General features: G+C 43.8%; 1 protein-coding gene across 2 annotated transcripts in view; it reads left to right on the top strand.

Moving 5' to 3' along the window:
• The window catches only part of PHYHIPL (phytanoyl-CoA 2-hydroxylase interacting protein like), a 301,123-nt gene that overhangs the window by 87,356 nt on the left and 187,069 nt on the right, over positions 1-26,698 (top strand). The window contains exon 1 of one of the 2 annotated variants that reach the window (XM_068258695.1): positions 13,840-14,293. The exons of the other annotated variant lie outside the window; for it this stretch is intronic. Within the exon in view, the coding sequence (XP_068114796.1) occupies positions 14,188-14,293 (106 nt within the window). The 5' untranslated portion in view covers positions 13,840-14,187. Of the gene's footprint in view, positions 1-13,839; positions 14,294-26,698 lie in introns of those variants that run through there. 2 annotated transcript variants of the gene reach the window in all.

The raw sequence follows: 26,698 nt of genomic DNA, 5'->3' as shown, positions 1-26,698 counted from the left end.
TGTGTTAATTAGCTGCAGCCCAAATGAATGATTTCACCTGATCAGAGCTCTAGAGAACATGCCTCACTAGAGAGAATCCCTGCCTGACCAGTCCATTCATTCTCCCTGCCTATAGACTTCATGTGGAGATGTATTAAGAGCTACAGAAGTCACAAAGGTACAGCTAATATAGACTTACATATGCAAAGCAATTAGTGATGTTATATTAATAGCGTGGGACTGCATTTATCTGTGCTGTGTACACCTTGTTTATTGTTGACAAATGGATGTGGAGACCTAATAGGAAAAAGCAATCCACAGCTTGCTGGTCTCACAGTGATCTGTTAGCCCACATGGTTTACATAGGGGGATAAATTGTATGGAACCATAAGGACCTTATCTGACCCCTAAAGTGGAAATTAATTGCTTGAAGTTATTTTGCTCCTACGTGTGCGATTACCATCCCAATGCATTTTTAGTTTAACACACAACCAATTATAATACAAAACAATTACTGCAATAATAATATATACTATTTGACACCTGATAATATACTTTAATATATACATATTCAAATGGTCTCTCAGGCAGGAGTCACACTTGTTGAAATTAGACATTTTAACGCAATAGGCGATGCTGCGTGTTCAGCAGCTGTCTGCGACTCTGTATAGCGTAAAAAAAAAAAGCCTATGTGCAAATGCACATATTGTACATAAAACCACTTATGTGGAATAGTCTGCGTTTCCCTCCCTATTACTGATTACTTCTTGCACCTGCATTTTAATTACCATGCCAAGGTATTTCTTTAGTTCACCAACACATAGATATGTAAAACAGAATGCTTTCCCAGTCTAAATAGGCCCCTTTTACACTTACTGTGTAGCGGTACTCTCCTGACGCAGCTGGTCGCAGTGGCCATTGAAGTGAGACAGGCCACACTGTTTCCATTGCGGCGGAAGCGTTCCGGTGGCCGCAGAAGTAATGCATAAGCAGCCATGTGATACCTTGTGACTCCCAGAAATCGTGTTAATTTCTTTTTTCTTCAGTTGCGCGACGGCTATAACTATCAATGGCCTCAATTCACTAAGCTTATCTTCTGTCTTTATTAACTCTTCTAGAGTTGTTACCATGGTGATAAGGCATGTAGTATTCAGGAAACATTTTACCTCAGGCAAACCTAAAGTTAACTCTTCTGTCTAAGTTAACTCTTTAATCCTTAAAATAACTCCAGAGTTAAAGACAGGCTGTTCATTAACTGTGTGTGAAAATAACTACAGAGGAGGTAACTTAACTACAGAGGAGGTAAATTAACTACAGAACAGGTAACGTAAGGAATGAAGAGATAAGATAACTCTCTTACTGTGTGGAGGTAAGTTTTCTCTTGCCTTATTATCTCCAGCATGATCTTAGTGAATTGAGGCCAATATGACTTGTCGGGTGCTACCACAGTGCATTAGTGTAAAAGGAACCTAAAACGCATGTCTGTATGTGTTACGGCTTTTTTTTTTTTTTTTTTTTTTTTTTTTTAAACAATTAAGAAAAAAAGAGGGAAAGCATCTAAAATGCCTCTGGTATTTTCTATTTTACCTCTTGTGTGTCTCCTGCTTTTTCCTCTGCTTTCATTTTCAGGCGATGAAATGTGGTTGCTGAGGGGTAATGTAGTCACTTTCACTTTGCTGCAGAGTACCCAGAAAGCCAGGCAACTGGTATTGTTTAACAGGGAATAAATGTCAGCCACCATATCCCTCTAACTTCAGGTGTGCTAAACCTCCTTCAGCTGCGGTTTGCAATCTCTGCAGCTTTCCATGAAAGTCATGCTTGTAATGAGCTAACAGCACACCTGAGGTAAATCAGAGGGACACCTATCTACAGTCTCTCTTGCTGGCTGCCTGCTGAAAGGATAGCTTGTGAGCTCAAAATAACCCATTTAGCCTACTGTAAGGGATTTCTGATGTACAGGATGCATAATGTATACAAATGAAGACTGGCCAGCCGGTAGCATTATTATTCAGTTTCCTGTGAGACATTGCATAGCAAGAGTGGCATTCTTATACCTTCTCACATTGCTGGGAAGTTCCTGGGATATCAGGCTATGTGCACTTTTTTGTTTGTTAAAGGGAAACTGTAGGGGGTCAGGGGAAAATGAGTTGAACTTACCCGGGGCTTCTAATGGCCCCCCACAGACATCCTGTGTTGGCGCAGCCACTCACCGATGCTCCGGCCCCGCCTCCGGTTCACTTCTGGAATTTCAGACTTTAAAGTCTGAAAACCACTGCGCCTGCGTTGCCGTGTCCTCGATCCCGCTGATGTCATCAAGAGCGCACAGCGCAGGCCCAGTATGATCTGTGTCTGCGCAGTACACTCCTGGTGACATCAGCGGGAGCGAGGACACGGGCGTGCAGGCGCAGTGGTTTTCTGACTTTAAAGTCAGAAATTCCAGAAGTGAACTGGAGGCGGGGCCGGAGCATCGGTGAGCTGCTGCGCCAACACAGGATGTCTGCGGGGGACCATTAGAAGCCCCGGGTAAGTTCAGCTCATTGACCCCCCCCCCCCCCCCCCCCCCCCAGTATCTTTTTAAGACATGTATCTAGCCCTTACCTTTTCAGAAAACCTCAAATAATTCCCATCACTAATGTTGGTGGAGGTGTCCTAAAGGTCCTTTTTATGTGCGGTGCTGTGAACCATGCTAAAACAGCGCCAAGAATTTAGGCGTAACTGGTGCCGCCATAGGCTTTAATGAGAATTATGGCTAAATCAGCGCTTGGACAGTCATTTGGGCACCGTCAAAAGATGGATTGCAAACTACTATAAAAACAGTATAAGAATTACATATTTCCCTACTATCCTCGGCCACCTGGAGGGGGAATAGAAATTAACACCGCAGGAGCTTGGTGAGCCGTTCATCAGCTTTACCCTGTGCCCAAATTTCCCAGCGGCTTAATGAAAAAGTATGCTTCACTGTTAACATGCAGGTTTTGCAGTAACGCACTGCATACAGTGAATTTATAATGCTGTACGCAATGCACCTGCCGCACTATGAATGTCGCATAGGTGGTGCATTGCAGTACAGTAACGCACTGTGTGTGTGTGTGTGTGTGTGTGTGTGTGTGTGTGTGTGTGTGTGTGTGTGTGTGTGTGTGTGTGTGTGTGTTTGTGTTCGTGTTCCATAGACTTGCATAGCATGCGATTTTTGCATACGTTTTACACTTTGCAGCAAAACGCAAGTCATTCAAATAGGTGTGCTCCTTTCCCTAAGCCTCCTACACACATACTAGACATGTCACCTGTCGGGGATAGGGACTCGCCTCTTTCGGACAACATGGCTGAGCATAGGCTACACAGGCACATTCCTAGCCTGTTGTTATGTGGAAGGGGCGCAGGGCTGATGGAGCAGCTTGGGAGTCCCATCATGAGGCAGGAGGGGTAAGCGGAGAGAACAATGCTCTCGGTAATTGCTAAGCCACTGCGATCTGCCAGATCGCTCTCCGAGGGGGACGAGGGCTGCTGCACACAGGTGTTATTGGCCAATTTGGTCAAGTTTCATCTAGTAATCACATTTAATTATTGTAATTTGTTTTAAAGTAAGATTGAGGGCACTATCACACTATACAATACCATGCATTGCACATCCAGAAAAATAGGATAGTAACGGTGTTGCAAAAATGTGCAATGCATACAATCCATAGATATATGCTTACATTGCAACTGTTTGCGCGCACAACTTTGGTAATGCACAGCATACTAAACGTTATTACAACAGAATCTGCCGCGCCACACTACTAATGGTTACCATTGCATTGTGTTGCAATGTGGTTATATTGTCTGTTGCACTGCACTTCAACTGGTGTGGCGTGAAAGGACCCTCCGTCCAAGTGCAATGTCAAAATGTTCCTGTTGCAGTACACCTGAACTGAGATAGAGAGATGGTGACTGCTGTACTTATTGCCTTTGAAACAATACCATAGGCCTAGCAGTTCTGTTTATCTCTTAAAACAAACCCACTTTGTGGAAGCCCATAGCAATCTCACTATGCATATTAATAATAATATTATTATTAATAATGTATATAGCGCCAGCATATTCCGTGGTGCTGTACAACAGCATACTGGCTATAACAATACAAACTAAACAATACAACATTTAATACAAGACACGAATGGATAACAGCTGAGGCAGTGAAGACATTTTACTACATATTTTTACACAGGGGTGGGAGGTAAGTACACCCATTGCAAAGCTTTGTGAGACAACATTTGCATAATTGCAGAACTACCACGATTTCCTGGAGCAATCACGGTTTGGCTATTGTAGCCACTAATGTGATCACTCTAGGATCTCTACCATGTGCTGCAAGCTCTGCGATCGCTGCTCTGATAGAGCTTGGCTGCTGATTTTGTGAAAAATTCTAATTTGGGCCGATTTCCTGGAAGACTGAAGTCTACCTGCAGCTTTTTAGAATTGCTATCAATCATTATGTTTGATAAGGCTAGTATAAGGCTAGTTTCACAGTGGGTGTTGCTTTCCCTGAAAAAGCATACAGTGAAGTAGCCAATAAAAAGAATGCTTTACGGTCACTCTTCAAATGCTTGTTTTGCAGTGTGTTTGGATGCCGTACACTATTAGGCAGCATCAACCACACTGAGGCTGGGTTCACATGACCTATCGTGAAAGGCTGCATTTTATGGTAATGTTGTGTGCCTTTTTTTTTTTTTTTTTTTTGCAATTTTACTGCGTTCTTGGCGCTTTTGCGTGCGTTTTAATGCATTTGTGGTTCACAAATACAAAACGCATATACGTTTTTCATGCGGTTTTCTATTGCGTTTTATGCAAATCACTAGCAAGACAACAGGAAGCGAAATGCAACACTAAACAATTTTTTTTAAGCAAAAACGCATAGAAAAATGCATACCATTGCATTCCCATTGACTATCATTATGTGCGTTTTGGCAGCCATCCTGCATAATATGCATCAGAACCAGCGTTTTTGAAAACACATAAAACGCATAGAAAACACATACACTTTTTTTATATGCGGTTTCCCTGTGGCCCATAGACTTCCATTAGCAGCAAAAACGCAGCGTTTTACGCAACGCTAGCGTTTCTGCTATGTGTGCACCCAGCCTGAACGTCACGTTTTTTTCAATGCAGTGCTGCTTTTTGTGCGACAATCCAGCCAATACACTGCACCACAATGCCCCAGTGTGAACCTAGCCTTACACTTTTCCTGCCCTTAGGCAAACTTGTTTTTTTTTTTTATTTTGTTACATATTCTACTACTTTCATGTGCAGCAGCGGGCGTAGTGGGCATTTAACACTAATCGCTGAATTGCCGGCATTCTCAGACGCCTTTTAAAGCGCTAGTGCAATGTTAACTAAATGGCAGTGATCTCAGTGCCGTGATCTCCGGCGATTTGCTATTAGTGCTAAACACAAATGCTAAATTGCCCAGCTAAATATACGTGTTAATCGTGCAAAAAGCTAGTGATAATCGCTAGCTGTTTGCGTTTTTAAGTGTGAACGGGGCCTTATCTTAATAGTTCAGCCTCTTCTTCCATGAATAGCATGCATGTACTCAGGGCAGTTTCTAGGCTAAATTGCGCCCACCCTTGGACTTGCAAACCCATACTACATTCCCAGTATAGGTAGCCAGGTATGGGTGCCCCCAGTATAGGCTAGCTAGGTATCGGTGCCCCCTATATAGGTGATAGAGGGGGGAGACGCAGCCGAACTTGGACAGAGCTGCGGGGAGGGGGGGCCCGACTTCACCCTCCCTCACTCTCCCCAGGGCCCCCCTCCGTGCTCCCCTCTCCACTGCAAAGTTAGCACGCAACGGAAGCCTCTAAACACACAACTCTCCTCCTTCCCGGCTCCAAGCCATGTTCACTTGAGCTGGGTTCCTCTGTCTGCAGCGCCGCTTATACCCTCACTTCTTCCTGCTAATCAGGAAATAGTAAGAGTAAGCTAATCGGCACTGCGGACAGAGGAGCCTGGCTCAAGTGAACATTGCTTGGAGTCGGGAAGGAGGTGAGTTGTATGTTTAGAGGTTTCTGTTGCGTGGAAGCCTCTAATCACCTCATCATTGCGCCCCCCTGCCTCACAGCACCCCAGGCAGACACCTGCCTGGCCTGCCCCTAGAAATTGGGGTTCAATGTACTAGAAGCCCATCAATTTCATGTACAGCTCCCTTGGGCAGCTGCTCCCATATTTCATTTGTTGCACCTCATTTTCAGACCCCCTTTTCTACTTGTAGCCAGGGCCAGATCTTTAGACTTTTTTTCTGCGTGAAGCAAACTTTGGAGGATGCACCTCTGACCACCCCATCCCCCTCCCCGGGAAATGATGGATAGATACCCCATATCATATATACCCCCACATGAACCCCATCACTGGCCAGTCAGTGGGGAGATCACAATGGCCAGTCAGTGGGGAAGCTTTGGCAGTGACCAGCAGTCCGGCCAAACACAGCCACCCGCTGCTCCTTTTGCTAACTGGTACCTATGGTGTCGCGAGCAGGACCATGGCGCCATCATTGGGCCAATCACTGCATTCGATCAATAGCAGTGACCTATCAGATGTCACTGCTACTGATCGAGTCCAGTGATTGGCCCAATGACGGTGCTATGATCCCGCCAGTGATACCATTGGCACCAGTTAGTAAAAGGAGCAATGGTCGTCTGTGATTGAGCGGATCTGATGCCAGCATCCTCACCTGATTGAAACAAACTGTTTTACAAACGCTGTCCCCTCGATTTTTCTGCCTGAATCATGATTCAGGTGGATTCATGGCAGGTCTGCCCCTGCTTGCAACCTTCTCTTTCATATACAGCCACCCTTCTCCATGGTCAAAAAGTAGGGATAATAAAAAATTGCACCCTGCAGAAAGAAAACCCAGAGACAACAGGAGCCCAAATGGTGCAGTATGTCACAGTACCAGTAGCATGTAAAATATGCGGATGTATTATACTCACAAAGGTGGGTTGCAGAAGGGCAACCGACCACTAGAAGCAGGTGGAGATGCATAACCCGACTCCACTCGGGTGACCAGACGGAGCTGGTGATGGACGCACTCTTGATAAAAAGCAAACCTCAAATGACCTAATAAAGAGGGTTGATCCCCCTCCAAAAGGAGGGTGAAGGCACAGGATAAAGCGGAAAGAGGCGCCCAGAGAAGATAAAATGCATTAAAAACAAATTAAAAGGAAAAAAAGTGAGGTGGCATAATAGAATTTTATTGCACTGGCAACGCGTTTCGTGGGTGCATACCCACTTCCTCAGGCCAAATAGCAGTGCCTAATGGTGCTTGTAGCCACAAATAAGGTGCCTTATTTGTGACTACAAGCACTATTAGGCACTGTTTTTTGCCTGAGGAAGTGGGTGTTCACCCACGAAACGTGTTGCCAGTGCAATAAAATTCTATTAATACGTGAATTTGTCTTCATTGAGGTAAGCCACCTTACTTTTTTTCATTGTATTTGTTTTTAATGCATTTTATCTTCTCTGGGCGCCTCTTTCCCCATTATTCTGCACCCTCCTCCATGTTTAGCCACACCCTTGGATAGTAGCCCTCCAAAGCCCAGGCCTTTGTGGCCTTTCCAGAAATCTGCTCCTGTGGTTGAATTATGGGAAGCAGCCAGCCCAACTGCATTTTGGAACAACTCTTTTGGAATGAATGGGTGGGAGAGCAGTGGGCTTACAGTAAAGCTGACAATCGCTGGGAAAACTGCTGAAGATCTGAAAATGGTTGGCATTATTAGGGTTAGTTGCGGTTAAGAATAAGTGGAAGTAAAAACTCTAAGGCTGGTTTCACAGTGGGACGTTACAGGCGCACGTTAGTGCAGCCTGTAACGCAGCCCACCGCACAGCAATGAAAAATCAATGGGCTGTTCACAGTGCCCACGTTGCGTTACACAGTAACGCTGCGCCATAAGTCAACGTACTGCATGCAGTACTTTGTAAGCGGCAGAGCCGCGTTAGACTGCTTGCACATGCTCAGTAACATTGGGGAGGAGCGGAGAGCGGCCAGACACATGGCTAATTAATATTCACTGCACTCAGTGACGTGCAGTGTTTACTTCTTGGAACGGCCGCTCTGTGCGGCGATTGGCCGGCGGGACCACGTGATGCCGCATGCGTCCAAGAGTGTGCATCACGGCATTACGGACGCCAGAGTGAGCTGCACAACGCGGCTCACTCTGACGTCCAAAGCAGGGAGCACCAGGCGTGGTGTTAGGGGCACGTTATGCGACCATAACGTCCCCTAAAACGCAACGTCCTGGTGTGAAACCAGCCAGGTGAACTAATTTTATTAAATAGATTTTACTTCATTAGTCTTTTTATTCAGAATAAGGCAATGTACACAATGCTTTACCAAAGCTCTGATCATTTCTCTGTCTAGAACATCCATGAATGGGTGTTTCCACATATCCTCTTGTTTCTGTCCTATCACATGAACACTACAGGTCATTTTTTTTTACTTCCTGTTTCCAAACTTCAAGTTTTTGTTAGGTAAAGAAGCATGATGTGTTTTCAGAGTGGTGTAAAATGAGGAGACCTAAATGGATCAGACACATGCCTGCTATCTCCAGTGTGGGCTGCACAGCTAGCAGAGATGCACAATCTGTCTGGCTTGTTGCACTACAGGAATCAATGATCCTTGCGACCTGCTCAGTTCCCAGTGGAAATTGCTTGACTGTTCTTGGCTCTTCTATCAACAAGGCACAGGAAATAGAAGATTGTTTGTTTGGCATTCAGTTAACTGTATCTTTTCCTTCCTACTGACGGAATACTACTTTACATATATGCTAAAACAGTAATAGAAATGCAACCATAATGTAGGACGAAGGGTTTAACTACTGACTAGTAATGGCCAATGAGACACTAATAATAATTTCAAGCTTAAGCAGATTTCATGTTCTATGTAAACGTATGCCGCTTGGAACTGTTTTTGATTAGTCCTATTGGTCCAACTTGCATTCATTTGCATTAATCTAATATACAATTTGCACCAACTCAAAATTGTTAGCATTTCATTAGCCATGTCTGCTGCTGAGCCATATTGGTAACAACATTATTAAACTGCAGTATAGTAAAGCAACCACAAGATGTCACTGTCTATAAAATGTGGTAATGATCACTATGGTATTGTGATTGTCCTGTATTCGCTCTATGTGTTGTTCTCTGTTCTAAGTAAGCTGCTGTTCCTGAAGGTGGTGTGTAGTTTTTATCTCAGCATGTTTTTTCTTCAGTAAAGAGTTATTATATTGGGTGCCTATCTGCATGTACAGACCACTCTGCTCCTTAAAGTCACAGACCCAATATGTATTTGACATTTGGATCTCCTATGACACAGAAATTCAGATTCCAAACAGCTGTTGTGTGACAGATCTGTAAACAGCAGCTGAAGAGTTTAATGATTACTTACATCTCCAACATGAAACATGCAGTGTCTGAAATGTTAGCAGTAAATTCCTTGATCCTGCAGTGGGACTAAAAACTCTTAGGGCAGGTGCACACTTGATCCAGCCTCAATGTTAAGCATAGGAAAGAGGACAATTGCTCTAAAAATCGCTAGAATTTTTTTCTTTTTTCCACCCGATCATAAAGAAGGGTCCAAGGTAGCAGCAGTGGTCTCCAGGAGGATGTGAGAAGCCTCTGGACTGAGGCAGTCGGGGACTATTGCATATGTGCAGCCCTGGCTGCGCACCTCCTTTGTCATGCTTCAGCAGCTAGACGTACTCTGCTCTTGCACAGTTACAAGCTTTGCTAACTGCCCAGGCTCAGAACACTCCTGGCTGAAGCCAGGGCTGCGCGTGTGCTGTAGTCCCCGACTACTGTGGCTTGACAGTGGGGTAATGGAGCAGGCCGGGAGGACACCAAGGTAGCCCACAGACTGCATAGTACTGGAGGAAGCCAAGGTAAGTATAAATCCAGGTCCAGATTTACCATAAGTCACTGTTGGGTTGGCACGTGCCTACAGGCGCCTGTTGATGGAAAGGCTGCTCACTTCCTTCCCAAGTGCCTCCCTCCCTTCTTCCCTTTACAGAGTCCTGAGCAGAGAATAAATGAGGTTGCTCACCCTGCTCGTCAGCATTCCACTGATGAGATGTCCCTTCAGTCAGAGGCGCCACTAGCTACTTAGCATTAGGTAGCCAGAGGTATCCTCCGTATTAAGGGAAACCTGTAGCTATGATGGGCAAGGGAGAAGTGACATCTGAGCTAGCCAGCACACCTGTGGTGCCGTTGAGGGGGGGGCGGGGGTGTTTGTAGGTTCATGGAGGGTGAAGTCTAGGGCGCCAGGACATCTGCACCTATAGGCTCCTGTGAGGTAAATCAGGGCCTGTATAAATATTTGTGTTGCCTTTGTCTCAGGTTTCTTTTCACTGTCCTGGTGAAATGTCCAACCTAAGTTATTGCCTCCTAAAATAAGGAAATGCCACCTCACTGAATATTTCAAACATACATTTATGCCTCTGGCTTCCTAATACATAAACAAGAACATTCCTGCACTAAGATATCCTGAAGTGAAGTTAAGTCTCAATAAGTCACTCATTACCTTCTGCTCAAGCTTGATTTTTGACCCTGGAAAATGTTCATTGCTGTAGATTAAAAAGAAAGACAAACCGCAGGTATACAAAAATCAATAGCACACTGGAAGCGATTTACTAATGTTCACAATAACCAGACTAGTTTGATAAATCTTGGCCGAATTATGCTATTAGGTGGGAAATGTTTGTGCTCTGACCCTTAGTATAAACACAGACAACACTACCTTAAAAATGTAATTATATGGCAGTTCTTATTGTGGGTGTGTGCATGCAACTAGGCACATAACTTCTGTTTCACTAACATCTGCCATTTGTTGCTCTAAGCTATTCAAACAGAACGGAGCAGTACAGGCGGGGTCCCAAGCACTCGCACCTCCCAGGACCCCCACAAGCTACACCCCAAAGGAGAGAGCACATGCCAATCTTTTGTGTGTTTTATTTTTTTAGGGTAGGTGGTTTGTCTTCCTGGTGGTGAGGGCACTTGGTCCCTTGGGGTGTAGCTTGCAGGTGGGGGTCACAGGGGGTGTGAGCACTTGAGACCCCCGTCTGTACTGCTCGCCTCCATTTGAAAGCTTAGAGTAGCTTACAGGTAATGTAGCTCCCAGGTCTCAAAGTGTTAACCCCCTTGCCTTTCCAATTGTGTTGGCAAGGGGGCAGCACATCCCCCTACCTATACCGATCGCCGCCGGCGCTCTCTGCAAGCAGGAAATCCCGTGCAGAACGGGATTTCCTGCTCGGCTTCCCCCAACGGGGCCTGAGAAATCCTCCTGCGCCAGTTACCCCGAGCTGAGCTCGGAATAACCGGCAAGGAGGTTAAGAAAGGAGGCAACGCACTACTGCTACCATGGCCTAAAACGAATGAGAAAGTTTAACTAATTCAGCCCTTGCTAGATCTCTCTCTCTTTTGTGAAAGGAACTAATGTACCCTTCTTAAACTTGAAGATTGTATACAAATGCAAGCAGACTGCAAAGTAGCGCAGCAGAAGTGTGCTGGGCCCATAACCCAGAGGTTGGATTGAAACCATCCTCTGCTAGGCATGATTTCATTTTTGCACCTCGCTTTATCGCATGGGCAAAACTGTTTCCATAGCTCTGTAAGAGAAATTGTAATAAGGGCCCTGCCGTAACATAGATATTACAGTAGCTAAGACTACTCCTGGGCCTTTCTTGTAGTTGAAGAGATGAGTGAAATGGCTGGCTTCAGCTTGTAATGTTAGTTGACCTGGGTTTGATTCCCGGCCGCTGGTGGTATAGCAGTGATAGCTGCCTTCTAAGCAGTGGACCTGGGTTAGATTCCTGGCCAAGGTTTGTGAGCGTGCTTTTGACATCCTACAAATCCCTGGAAGACAAGATCCTCCTGCGGAGGAGGAAGGAGGGTAAAAGCATAGAAGGTGTTTTTAAAGGTTAGAAGTGTTTTTAAAGCATTTTAAAAAGGTACTTCCGATTTCTCTATCCGGATATCCGAATATGTCGGATATCCGCGGATAATGCATTCGGATATCCACGTTCATGCGAATATCTAAAAGGTTGGATTCGGATATCCGAACCGGATCCGGATATCTGTATACCCGGATCAATTCGGATTTTAAAAAGTACTACCCGAGCATCCCTGTTAAAGCGTACCTGTGATGGGGAAAAAGAGGTGGGCAGCAAGCGGGGACATAGCAGTGCAGTGCCATTTGGGCACCGGTCCTGTCATCCCAGCACACAGCAAGGTTATTAACTGTGTGAAGGGATGACAGGGCAGGTGACTGATTTGTGCATACCTTCAAATCCAGGAAGAGCACAGTACACAGGAACAGGAAATGTTCTGCTGAGAGACACTTCCTGATAGAAATCCCTGAAAGTAAGCCCTAGCACATCCTTTGGAGCAGAAATTAATGTAAGACACGGTTATTTTCAGGGAAACGCGGTACTTGCCTAAGTAATGGGATGCCTCTGGATTATCTATCAGCTCCCTGGATCCTCCTACAGCCCACTGTTTTAGCGCCCTGCCAGTAAACCTATTAGACAAAAGCTTGTTGAATATGTTTCTTCTGGCTGTGCTCCTGCTGTGGACGAGCACATCCGGATGTGTGTGAGTAAGGTTCTGCCTGGAGGTAAAGTGCTCCTGCATGCAGGGAAAAAGGCTGTGCACTTTATCCAACAATTAGTACAACCTGGCAAAGTATAGACTGGGTAGTAAAACCTGGCAAAGTAGAACACAACGCAACACCGGTTGTAGAAACATCGCCATTTGACCGTATCATTTTGCTGGCATCCCCCATCATCCTCCTGGTGACAGGTATGACAGGGTTATGCCAGCAATTAAGGTTTGTGTGGCCTTATCCTAGGCTTGCATGAGAAAATTGGGAGCTGGGTGATCTAGTTATCTAGAGAAGGTCAGTTAGGGTTGGGTATGAGGCATGGAGGGGGAGGATTGGGCACAGGATACGTGATGGGAGAAAGTGAGATGAAGAGGAGGTACAGACCAGTTTTTTTTTTTTGGGGGGGGGGTCCTCAATTTCTTGCTCAGTAAAGGGTTGATGATGATAATGGAGGCAGCCATAATGGGGGATTGCCATGTATTTTCTACTACTTGGGAAAAAATAACCTGTTTTTTGGGGTTTCCCATATCAAAAGGGAACATTTCAACACAAGCCTAGAACAATCTACTACCCTTGGAGATGGCTACAATAGACCACAGGAGTCTTATTAAAATATATTCATGACAAAGCAACACTACCATGTGCTTTGTCATTCCAGTCCCAGTACTTCACATGCTCATGGCTGTTCATACATCCAGGCTTTGGCTATAGCAGTAGCCCTGACCACTCACTGCTGTGCACACAGTCCTATACCTGGAGTCAAGCTTGCATGTTCAGGGCTAATTACATGGATACATGTCGACCTATTTCTGACTGTATATTCCTATAAAAGGAAGCACTGTGTCTGCTAATGGTGAAAAATCTGCAAATGTTCTAATAAGAATCCATGGACATTTTTACAGAAAAGGGAATAAGCCCATAACCAATGTGGGAATTCTTTTTTGCATATGTTCTATAGAAGAAAATGACATGAGCTAATAAACCAACTATGCAGTGATGTTCACACTTTGCATGTTTTAAATTCCAAAATGAGAGAGAAAAATGGACCCCAGAGCAGTCTCGCTCTGCAACTCTTTCATCTGCTGAGTCCCAAGTCCCTTATTTGTCTAGCTAAATCTCCCCAGAGTCCCCACGGATGCTGCGTGATTGCTGCTGCCTGCGTGTGCAAGCAGCAAGGGACTGTCTGATCTGAAGATTACGCTATTACATAAGAGGTACAGCCTCTCTGCAAGCAGCCCCAATGCAAGGCTGGCAGCACCCTGCATGAGGGAAGCAGCAGGGGCTGCAGAAGGAGAGGCACACGAGTGATCAGGGCTTTTGGACTGGAGTTCTTCCCCCACCCCCTTTTTCTCCCCTCTCTCTCTCTGTCTGTCTCTCTGCCTGGAGATCAGCGTGTGCCGTGGTGGTGACGCTCCTTCTCACAGCCCAGAGAGGAGAGCTGCCTGAACACCGCCTCCTCCTCTTCCAGCCAGACCCAGGCACTGCAAGGCACCTCTGAGACAGCTAAGGGGGGAGACCTCAGCCAGGGCTTTTAAATCCACCGCAGCAGAGAATCTCCGCCGCTTTCCAGACAAAACATGGAGGTACCACGCCTGAGCCAACACATCAGCAGCCCTAACAGCCCTTGCGAGGAGATGATCAAGAACCTGAGCCTGGAGAACATTCAGCTGTGCGAGAGGGACGGTAAGAAGGTGTCCTTTCATTCCCACTAGTCACTGCCATGCTTTTTTCCCCTCTCCCTGTGGTCGTCTTGCAAGATTTCGCCTCTCGGTTTAGAACAAACGATCTGCCTCGATTGCCTAGTCTTGCAGATTGTCTTCTGCTGCATTTTCTGGAGGCTGTCAAGCTATTGATCCCCAGCTCTGCCTGCATGATTTGCATTGCAGCAGGATTCTGGTGTGCTGCTCATGCAAAGCATGCTCACAAATGGACCTTTGCACCGGCTTCCCCCATTATTTTTCTTTTCTCTCCTATGAAACCATAGCTAATTTTACTATGTGGCTATTACCACCATTCCCATTAATGTGTTGCTTATTTAACTGATCTGCATGTCATAGTTTTTACTATACGGTTGGAAAATAAGGGCTTGTATTTTGTAATGTCTTAGGGGGCGTGTGATGGGGGAAGAGGGAGAGAGGAGGGGGGCTTGGAGGTAGCGCGATGCAATTTCAGCACCATGGACAGATGAACTGTCAGTGTTCTGGGCTAGGAGTCAAGAATTGCTGCTAAGCATCTGCACTGAGCTGGCTCTCAATGTTGCTGTAGCATAGAGACAGAAAAATGCTTCCCAACAATTTTTTTTTCTTTTTCAGTCTTCAGGAAGCCAGCTTCACAGATTGCAATGAATATGTATTTCTTCACATTGTAACACCATGAGTGATGCTGTGGGAGTAGCACATTTGTACTATTTGAAACGTTCCATTCATTGGTGCAGTTGCAGACTTGTAGACTCCCTGACACACCTGCATGGGAAACTGAGCCCAGCCTATAGTACAGTCATTGTTCTGCTATTAGTGCTTTTATTTAGACCAGTTGTGATATCATTTTTTTTTTTTATTTTTTTTATTTTTTTTCTTAACACAGCTTCATTGTGGTTTTACTGGGTGGTAATAGTTTGCTTTTGGTTTTCACACCAAAAATGTTGCTTCCATCTAAAAGAAGGCTGATCTGGAAGCCTCATATTAAAATTTCAGGGTGTTAAGCCACAGGTTGTGTCTTTATGATTTAAACCATTATTGGCGTAGTGCTTTTGATGCAGTGATCTTGTGAAATGCTTATTTCTGTGCACGAAGGCATTGTTGTGCTGAGTCTTTGCTATAGTCGTGGGTGCTGCAATCCATGTTTGGAAGTTTTTGAAGGAATCTGCATATATGGAATGGGCAATAAATTGCGTCTGCATATTTTTTCACTATGATGTGAAGTTCTTGGCTAATGCGTTTTATTTTTTTTCTCAGAAGGAAGATGCGTGGCAATGCAAGCAAGTGATGTGTGGTGATTGTTCAGTGGAATCCAGATTTTCTTAAATGGACTAAAGATTGCTGTAGAATTCATAGTGTTTCTCTATAACAGGCAGTGGCAGCTTCTGTGAAAAGCATTTAATGCAGTGTCATTTCTGTTTAGTGCCTGACTCGGGGCAGGCAAACAACACAGGCATAATAGAAAGTGATCAGGCTATCACCGCCATGTTTACTCTTATGAATAGAAATGCAGGTGGCTCATTGCATGGTATCTGTATTTCTTTGTGAATAAGCACATGGTGAAAACCCAAATCATCTCATCTTGGCCAAATTGCCATCCTGAGGTTTGTGGTTTTACGAACTACACAACTTTTGCAGTCTGCGGTAGCTATCTATTTTGTTCTGTATATGGACATATAGTGTTTTTTTTTTCCCACTTTACAATGAACTATTGCACTTTTGCCTATTTTTATGTTTTCTCCAGTGCATGGGGAGTTTTACAAGATGGCAGTTGTGGCTGTGAACTGTATTGATTGTTCACTTTGCTTAAACAATAAAATCTTTGCTCTAATTGGCAGCAGCACTTTTGCCAGCTTTGCTGGTGTCTTTGTTTAATAAGACACAATATAGCAACAGCATTGCTTTTGATGCTTTTTTTTTCTCTTCTATCTTTTTTTACATAATGTAAATACAAACCTGTCAAAGGGGAGAGATTTTGCAGGTTGTCCTCCACATTACAAGTGCGCAACTGCGACAGGAAATTAAATGTTTAGTGGGAACACATTATTGTAACCCTGTTTTTTTTTTATTATTTCTAGGTTCTTCCATTATACTGTAAGGGATATTTTGCATATCATACAAGAAAAAGTTGGCTTTTAACAATTCAGTATTGAGAAGTGATCTGTTATTTTGATTGCATGCACACTGTTAAAATGTGTATGTTTTTGTTGAAAAGAGATCATGCTAGTGCTGGTTAGACGTAGCTTAGACCATAAGGCTTGGTTCACAGTGGAAGTGGTTGCATCACCGGTAACAGCAGCAATGGAATTGGAAATCGGCACTGCATGTTATCCGGCGCTTTATATTGTATTCAGCCAATGAAAAGTATGTCAAATTGTTGCTTGTAGGACTAATTCACACTACCGAACGCATGCACAATTGTGATTTTTGTGCATGCATTCCCATCGCATGGAATGCACATCGTGGTGCGTTAAAGCGCAGATGTCAGCAGCTGCAACACATTAGCTCCCATCAGGAAACCGAGCGTCAGGCGATAAAATGTTCCCAGATGCATTACATCACATCGCATGGGAACACACAGATGTACTGTGAAGGGTACACAGTGGAGGCCTCCCTCACCCCCACTGTGTACCCTGATGTGACATACCACCATGGATTAAAAGGTATTTTCTGTTGCAACGATTAGTGGCTCACCTGCCTTTTCTTCAAGTATATGCTTTGATTACCTCTGAGTGCACAATTGGGTATGAAATACTCAATCCAGTGACCCAGCAACTGCTTTGGCCTGTATCTAGTGCCAGTCTGCTTTCTCCTACACACTGCTCGTGTACTGTGAATGATAACATGAAAATCTGTGGACTTCCATGTTACCATGTGACTATGTTCAGTGCTTCAAAACTGACAGCGCAGCACAGAGTGTGAATGAGCCCTTATCGTGTGTGTTTTCCTATAATGCACTGCATGCTGTGCCTTACGATGCCGCGCGCTGTTATACTGCACCACACCCATTGCACTGTGAACATTGCATCGGGGCTGTGAAGTCTGTACAAAAATCCTCCAACTCCACTCCTACTTTATGAAACCGACTCCAACTCCAGGTACCCAAAATTGCTCTGACTCCTTGACTCCAACTCTTTAGTCTGTTACTTATCAGGGCTGTGGAGTTGGGTCAAAAATCATTTGACTCCTGACTACTTAGTTTATGAAACCACCAACTCCAGGTACCCAAAAATTGCTCTGACTCCTCGACTCCACAGCCCTGCATTGCGTAGGTGGTACATTGCCATGTACCAAGCCGCATTAGAATGTGGCCGTTACATCACAACGCACCACTGTCAACATAGCCCAAGAGCTAAATGTTTTAGGAATGTTCTCGCGGACATGAAACATGTAAGCTACTTATCCCTCTTTGCCCCCTTTTCTCTTATGTTTCTTAAATTAGTACCGTTTAATTATCCATTTGTCAGCTGTGTGGCAAGGACAAAGCATGCAGTGATGGACAGACTAGACAATTTGAAACTATAGGCTCCTGAGGGGTAAATCTGACCTTGAGGGTAGAGGATCAGCATGACAGACAGAAAAGTAGCAATGGCCCCTTTCATGTTGCCCATGTTTTTCTAATGAAGAGCAGGGTGACCCATGTAGGTGATGACGGTAAAGGGGACAACAAACTATCCAGTACACTTTTTTTTGTCACCTGTACTGGAAAAGAAACCAGGGCTGTGGAGTGTAATTTGGGTACCTGGAGTCGGTGGTTTCAATAAACTGGAGAGTTGGAGTCAGTTGATCTTTGTACCAACTGCACAGCCCTGACAAGAAGTAGACTGAGGCCTGGAACCCACTATAGTATTTTATTTCTTGAGCGTTTAGTGAGCACTTTCAATCGCTAGCTTTTTCCCTAAACGCTCTACTAATGTAAGTGGATGAGACAGAATCCACTAGAGCGATTGCGATTAAGGAAATCGCAATCACAGGACATGCAGCATTTTGGGAGTGCTTCCATTCTAATGTATTGAATAGGAGCAGGGAAATCGCTCCCAAAATCGCTTACAAAACGCTATCACAAATCGCTAGCAATTGCAATAGCGTTTTGCGCTTTCCAGTAGGTCCTCCCAGGCCTCAGGAGTTGAGGAGTCGGAGCAATTGTGGGTACCTGGAGACCGAGTCGGTGGCTTCCTAAACGGAGTTGGAGTCGGGTGATTATTTTTTTTTTTTTTTGTACTGACTCCACAGCCATGAATGCAACTACATGATGCAGCCACTCAGTTATGTATAATATATTTTACAGAAAAAAAAAAAAAAAAAAAGGCAGACCTGCAATGCACAAAGTATTTTGCATAGCAAAACAATGCAAATTTGACTATTTCCATTAAAGTGTAACTATCGGGCATAAAATAAAAAATCAATTATTTATTTTTATCTGGTAAACCAGTAATAAGGATGCTAACCAGGCAATTTAAAAGTTAAAATCTCTATTCCTTTTCTTGTTGATAAACGATCATTCTCCAGTTTACCTGACTCTTATTTGGTACACACAAAATTTGGTACACAAAAAAGAAGTTGCAGGGCATGCTGGGTTGTCTCTTCGTCTCTCGTCGCTTCTCTACTTCTACTTCTCTACTAGAGAAGCAAAAAAGGACAACCCAGCATGCCCTGCAACTTCCTTTGTGTACCAAATTTTGTGTGTACCAAATAAGAGTGAGGTAAACTGGGGAATGATCATTCATCAACAAGAAATATAACAGTGATGATTTTAACTTTTTGGATCACCTGGTTAGCACCCTTATTACTTGTTTACCAGATAAAAATAAAGAATTGATTTTATGCCCGACAGTTGCACTTCAAAAGAGAACTGAGCTTTGAAAGTGTGGAGTATTTCATTTAGAAACCTCATAGAAACTACTGTAAAGCCCCCCCCCCCCCCCCCCAATTCTTGTCTGCTTCAATGAGTATACATTCCTAGCTGACCAGAAAAGAGAAAAATGTAATGTATAATTACAGCGGCTATGCAACAAAATGCGATGTCTGCTTTCAGAGCAGATAATCTGAACTTTGTTCGCTTGTAATTTGTAAACCGTCAATATTCGTGTACAGGAATCGGTCTGACGAAGTCTTCATAGCCAGAAGCTTACTGCTTTTCTTCTAAGTTAGCCAATAAATGGTATCATCCTGATTTAAAACTTCTTGCTTTTACTGATGGCTAACACGGTACAACACTAAACTAATAAAAAGTAGGAAAACATAATTTATTTATTTTTTGCAAGATGTTCTATGTGTAATTTATATAAAATCTTCTTTCTAAATGCATAGAAAAGCAAATAAACCTGAAAGTGAACTTGTACTTGAACAAAACTACTTGTGGTTGGAGTGTACTATTTTTAGTGCAGGTCATTTGAACAACTCTGGTATTGATTAAACATCCTGTCTCACACTGTGATGCAAGCACAAATCTGATTAACTACCATTACTTGGTTTGTCCTAAAAAAGCTCAGAGTCTGCAATTGGCATCACTTGCTTTTTAAATATCTGGGCTTTTACAAATAGATGTGCTAAAGCTTTCATCTTCGTTGCAGAGGGAATACATTTCCTTTACATTTAAATCTCCTGCAAACAAATATTTGTAGCTCGTTCACTGAGATGTTAATTTGCTTCTGTCAACTGCGTCTAAAAAAGGAACATATACTTTAGTATAGCACCTGAAAGAGAAAATCTCTCTGATTTTACATGTTCTCATGCAGTCTGCTTCCAGTGATATATTTTACAGTTCTATTAATTTTCAGCAGGTAAGGCTATAGGAAAGAATTGCCCACTCGAAAAAAATATGCACATTTCTTGCTTCACAGCTTATTATGAATACGCATCATGCTTTTCTCGTGGCGGACTAAAAAAGCGCCAGAACTGCAGCCACTAGTACATGCTCTATAGACTGTACCCGTGTTAGGCCTGGTGCACACCAAAACCCGCTAGCAGATCCGCAAAATGCTAGCAGATTTTGAAACGCCTTTTCTTATTTTTCTGTAGCGTTTCAGCTAGCATTTTGCGATTTTGGGAAGCGTTTTTGGTGTAGTAGATTTTATATATTGTTACAGTAAAGCTGTTACTGATCAGCTTCTGTAACAAAAACGCCTGCAAAACCGCTCTGAACTGCCGTTTTTCAGAGTGGTTTGCGTTTTTCCTATAACATTGGAGGCAGAAACGCCTCAGCAATCCAAAAAATGTCTCACTCCGGGAGTATGCGTTTCAGCAAAATGCCTCCCGCTCTGGTGGGAACCACCCCATTGAGATACATTGACCAAGCGGCTGCAAAAACGCCGAAAAACCCGCTCGGTGTGCACCAGCCCTCAGGGAGTATTGCCCAAGGTCTCTTACTGAGTAGGTGCTGGCTAACTGGAAGAGCCAAAATTCAAACCCTGGTCTTCTGTGTCAGAGGCAGTATTAAAGTGACTCTGTAACAAATTTTTCAGCCCTAGTTCTTCTATCCTATAAGTTCCTATGCCTGTTCTAATGTGCTCTGGCTTACTGCAGCCTTTCCTAATTGCACTGTCTCTGTAATAAATCGTATCTCCTTTCCTCTGTCGTGTCTGTCGGGCTAAGGCTTGAATGTGTGGAATGTGCAGGGCTGCTAGTGATTGGATAGAAGTGATACACACCCTCTGCAGGCCCCCTGCACACTCTGTATGACTCACACACTCTGCTTATGTGAGCCTATTACAAGCGGGTTAGTTTGTCTGTAAACACTGCCTAAAACTGTTAATTACAAGCCAGGATTGCAGCAGAGAGTGGCAGAAACAGCACAGAGGGGCACAGGAGAAAATAAGGAATAGAATGGTATGCTTTTTAGTGTAAGAAATATTAGAGTACAGATTCTCTTTAAAGGAAAACTAGTACAAAACAAAACACTAAGGCTTCTTTCCCACTAAGACGTTGTGTTAGGTGCTACTTTAAGGTCGCATAATGTGCACCTAACGCAACGCATGGTGGTGCAAGCAGGCTAACGCGGCAAAGCCGCTCTAACGCCGTAGCATGCTGCACTTTAGATTGACGTGCAGCGTTACAATGTAACGCAACGTGGGCACTGTGAACAGCCCATTGCAGTTACATTGCTGTGCGTTGTGGAGCCTTACAGGCTGCACTAACGTGCGCCTGTAACCTCTCACTGTGAAAGCAGCCTTAGGGCTCAGCCACACTGTGCGTTTTTTTCTGAGTGCTTGTGATTAGCGCTTTCTGGGCACTTTTTTAAAAATCGCTACCATTCACTTTCATTAAAAACACAGTAAAAAAAGCCACATTTTTTCCTGTAAATGATCGCGGCGATTTTTACATGATTTTTACCGTGATTTTGAATGAAAGTGAATGGGGGCACTTTTTTTTTTTTTTGTGCTCAGAAAGCGCTAATCAATCACAAAGGGCTCAGAAAAGTGCTTAGGGCCCTTTTCCACTATCTGCGTTTTGCGATGCTGAATCGCAAAAAGAAAATCGTTAGCTTTTTTTCCCCTCATTGCTAGGGTTTGCTAAATAACATAGGAATCGCGGTAGGCACTTTCCACTACTGCAATTCAATTTTTACAAAAGCGCAATTGCGTCGTGGAGCGATTTTTACCGTGATTATGCATTGCATAGCAAAATCGTGATTGCAATTGTGGAAAAATAATTGGGGACCTTGTGGGTGACCCCTTAGAGGAATTGTAGTAAGGTTGGTTAGGCCCAGGGCTGTGGAGTCGGCACAAAAATCATCCAACTCCGACTCCTCAGTTTATGAAACAACCGACTCCCACCTCCAATCGAGGTACCCAAAATTACTCCGACTCCCCAGCCCTTGCATGGCTATGGAGGTGGTACAAAAATCATCCGACTCCAACTCCTCAGTTTATGAAACTTCCAACTCCGACTCCAGGTACCCAAAAATTGCTCCAACTCCACAGCCCTGGTTAGGTCCTGCTTACACTGAATAGCGTGCAGCTGAGAATTTGCATCAGAAACTTCTGCCATGTCAATGAACGGCAATGGGGATTTGGATGTGATGTGCAAAAAAAGAATATATTATCCCAGAGGGTTGCATACATCCCCCGACCCATATACTCGGAAGCAGCCTATTGATTTCCACAGGCTCCAGTTCTATTACCTAATTTGCATTTGGAGAAATAAAGGATCGTGGACAGTAGGGCCTTAGTGGTAGGATTTTAGAGGAGTAATTGCTTTTTTACATTAGACTAGTGATATTGTAGGCAGAAGAATTAACGGAGCTTTAGCCTACGTTTCACTTTGCATTACTAGTTTGGACATCAATTGAGCTGTCCATCCCAACCTGGCACGTACATCTCAGTGCAACCTACCACACACACATGTATATTCAGAAACTACAAGCAAGTCTACATAAGACTAGTACCGCCATTTTGAAGGCAACAGCAAATCTTGATTTCAACCAATGTTTTTTATTTTTCTTGTTTACGGCGCTCTCTAATTAGCCCAATAGAGGTTTGTTTTTTTTTTTTTTTTCCTCGTTTGAGATAAGTGCACTGCTTTTGACTTCAGTCGGCAGAACTTGTTGTGCTGTAAATTAGTAGAATGCTTTGATCTCTACCTGCTAACAGAAACTGAAAGCAGAGGTCCTCTTATTGTTTCACGCTGCCCCCTAGTGACAAGTGGGCTGCAAATACACATTATAGCAGTACTCTTTAGATGCATGCACATGGCTAGATTGAATCCCCCCCCCCCCCTTTCCCCAATGGAAACATTTATTATTGAGGTGATCGTCTGATTTATTTGTAAAGCTACATACACCATACAGATTCTCCCCAGCCAAAATGGTCATTGCTGATTGTTCGTGGCTGGCTTACACCATGCAATTTGCCGTCAGATCCATGAGTCGAATCAATGATTTCCATCAGGTTTCGGGACCTTCATCTGATTGATTTACCGATCATGTCTGTACAAGTTTGATTGGGAAATTGATCAGAACTGTTGGAAATTCATTTCGACCTGATGGGAAATTGCATGGTGTGTACCAGGCATAAGTCTAGAAATCTAAAGTGTATACAGGTGTCCTCAGACGCTGCTTGCCTCTGCTTCAGAGATCTGTTAGACAGACAGACACAGAACATTTATGTCACGCTTTTCTCCTGGCGGACTCAAAGCGCCAGAGCTGCAGCCACAAGGACGCGCTCTATAGGCAGTAGCAGTGTTGGGGAGTTTTGCCCAAAGGTCTATTGAATAGGTGCTGGTTTACTGAACAGGCAGAGCCGAGATTTGAACACAGGTCTCCTGTGTCCGAGTCAGAGCCCTTAACCATTACACTATCCTGCCACTGCTGTTAGGAGGAACATGATTACCTACTTTTCTGGGGAAACTTGAAATGGTGACCCCTGTAGGAACATCGTTCATCTGTCCATCCCTCACCCCTCTCCACAGAGCAGTATATGCTGCTTGGCCAGGCGTGCTACACAGCACTGGTGCAGATAGTGTCACCTGAAAAAATGTGTACAGCTAATTTTAGGCAACAAATATTATAAGTGTGAACATACCTTAAATTTCTGCTTGGCTGGAATTATTATTAAATTATAAAGTGCCAACATATTCCGTGGCACTGAATTGTGGTGTGTTTTTTTTTTTTTTTTTTTTTTTTTTTTTTTTTCCTGCACACGAGTGTCAACTGAGGACACGCTTTGTTGCTACGCAGTGGGATGATGCGCGGACAATGGGATTGGCAGGAGCATTGGCGTTGCTAGGGTTGGGTAGATCCATCTAGCGGATTGTTCGTGAGTTGCCCGTAGCCTGGTTGTCGACTGAGGCGGTCATTATTGGCCACCTAGTCCAATTTAAGTCAGGCGTATACGAGGCTTTACAGAGAGTCTCAAACACCCAAAGTTGGTCCCACACTGGGAGATTTGATCTCGGTGATATCTATCAGTTTGCCAAAAGTATAGTTGGTTACTGTAGATAATATATGCAATGATGAGCAGTGGCATTTCACCTGCGATAATTTTGAACACGTGTGCAGCAAACATCCGAGTTTTTTTTTTTTTTTTTTTTCTCTACAGTTGAATGGATGCGCTTTAAATTACCACAAAGAAGCATCATTGGTTGAGAGGGGAGGTTAGTGGCAGGTATAAAGGTGCCCATACATCAGACAGTGTATGGGCAGATCGACCAAGAGATAGATCTAATCTGATCAGAGAGAGATCTGTTGCCTGTCCATAGGCCGATTCCAGATCGATTTCTACATGAAATCTCTTGGGAATTGGCCTGATGCTGCATCTGCCGCCTTGCCGCTGTGCCACCTGGTGCCCCGTGCAGTATACTTCACCTGTCCGTATCTGCCGCTGCCTCTGTGCTCCATGACACGTGGGGGGCGTGTATAACAAAGCATGGGGGATACACCGACAGGTAAAGTAGCATGTTATTCCTATCTACTTTCACTGGTGGGAGTGCGAAGGGAGCTCAACGTTTAAAAAAAATAAATTGCCTGGAATGCCCTTTATAGTAGATTTGCACTTGTAAGAGGGCCCCTCTTACAAGTGGAGGAAGGGGGGGGGGGGAGGCAAATGAGAAAAATGTGTGGTTCCTAAAGGGGCCCATACACTCAGCTAATTATCGTCCGATCGATTGAAATCGATCAATCGCAAATCGATTGCCCAATCAATTTGTGGCCGATTTTCTATCGATTTCAATCGATCTGACATGATGGAAAGTCTAGGTTGGATCTGTTGAGATGGCTTATCATTTTGCATTGGACCTAATGGATATCTGATGGCAAGCAAATGCCATCAGATCGATTTTCAATAGATTTCATACTGAAATCTATTGGAAATCTGTTCCTAGTAAAAAAAAATATTCCTAAACACATCAGATCAGAGATCTATCTGCTGCTAATCTAACGAGTGTATGGCCACCTTAAGCCATGCAATAGCCAGTGCGTGCTTTGCTATGCATGGCAGAATGTGCACAAATCAAATTGTTCTCCATGCCTAAATAAGTTGCTGACAGCCATAAAACAAAACCATGGACAACTGATATGCAGTGCCTGTGAATGAATTTTCCATGTTTCCCTATGGATCAGTTTACATCAATGCATTATATCTGAAAGCTTTTTCCAAACACACTGCCTGCAGCATGTTTAGGGACCCGATACATGAAAACAGCAACTGATCTCGCGAGAGCGCAGAACTGATCTGTTCATACATATCGGTTGCCAGCGTAAACCCAGCCTGGATAAATGTTGGGAAATATGCAGAACTTCTGTACATAGCTTATCCAGTAGTGATGCAAACAAGAGTCCTACTCCTGCATGGTCATACTGCTTGCCACTATGCCACTGCTAAGTTCTCACACTGCGGACAAAGCTAGATTCCTCTGTAACATCTGTTGTGTGTCAAATGAGTGAGTCAGATGTTGTTCTTCATAAGTTGATTTGACACTTATCAATTGCAACCTCCATTCCAGCTGTTGGTCAAGTGATGGAAACGCTAAAATGATTATCTAGAAAGATTCTTCTGTTAAACAAAACTTTCCAGATAGCGCACTGTGGAAAAAAATGTGTGTCACGGACTTCTGCTCCATCCAGATAACACTATGGATGAAAGAATGTTCCTTTTTAAACTCTCCTGAAATGCGCACAGGGATGTAATTAAATGTTGCAATGCAATGACTTCTCATCTCACACATTTACTTAGTGTAAAAGCAACAGCCACTTTTCACCATTTTATAAGCTGGCCTTGCTATTGACTTCCTATTTCTTCCACTTTTGGGCATATTCACAAAAATACAAAAATCTATAACAGAAGTTTTCAGAACAGAAGTAATTTTTTATGGAATTAAGTAACAAAGTATCCTCCACCTCTCCTTGATGGAACCACTCCAGGCTGCCTCCCCCAAATATTCTTCCAGTGGTTCTCCATCCATCCAGAATCCGCCTTTAGTGAAAACAGGCCCTTAATTCTCTAGCTTCCTTGCCAAGACAGGCAAATAATGGGTACATATGAAATATTTTCATCTTCAGTCTAGGGATGGTCGGAAATGCCAATTCCAATTCCGCGGTAAATCCGCATTCCGCCATTGCCAATTACCAATTCCGCTTTCCGCTACCAATTTCCGCATACCAATGCGGAATTTCCGCCAGAAATCGTGGAAATTCCACCCGACTTTAACATCGATTTTCTCAAAAACTATAAGGTCTTTTTGAAAACATTTTTTTGTATCTTGTTCGCAAGATTCTGTTTAATAAACCCTGAAAATTTGGTGTTTCTAGGATGTACAGGGACTTTTCTATTAACCGCTAAATTCGGCGGATTTTTACTGTAATGTAAAATGCAGAAAATAGGCAGATGCAGATTTTCTGCATTTTACATTACAGTAAAAATCCGCCGACTTTAGCGGTTAATAGCAAAGCCCCCTT

Source organism: Hyperolius riggenbachi, chromosome 10 (assembly GCF_040937935.1).
Source record: "Hyperolius riggenbachi isolate aHypRig1 chromosome 10, aHypRig1.pri, whole genome shotgun sequence".
In the NCBI taxonomy this organism is placed as follows: domain Eukaryota; kingdom Metazoa; phylum Chordata; class Amphibia; order Anura; family Hyperoliidae; genus Hyperolius; species Hyperolius riggenbachi.
This window is presented reverse-complemented; position numbering and strand designations above follow the sequence as displayed.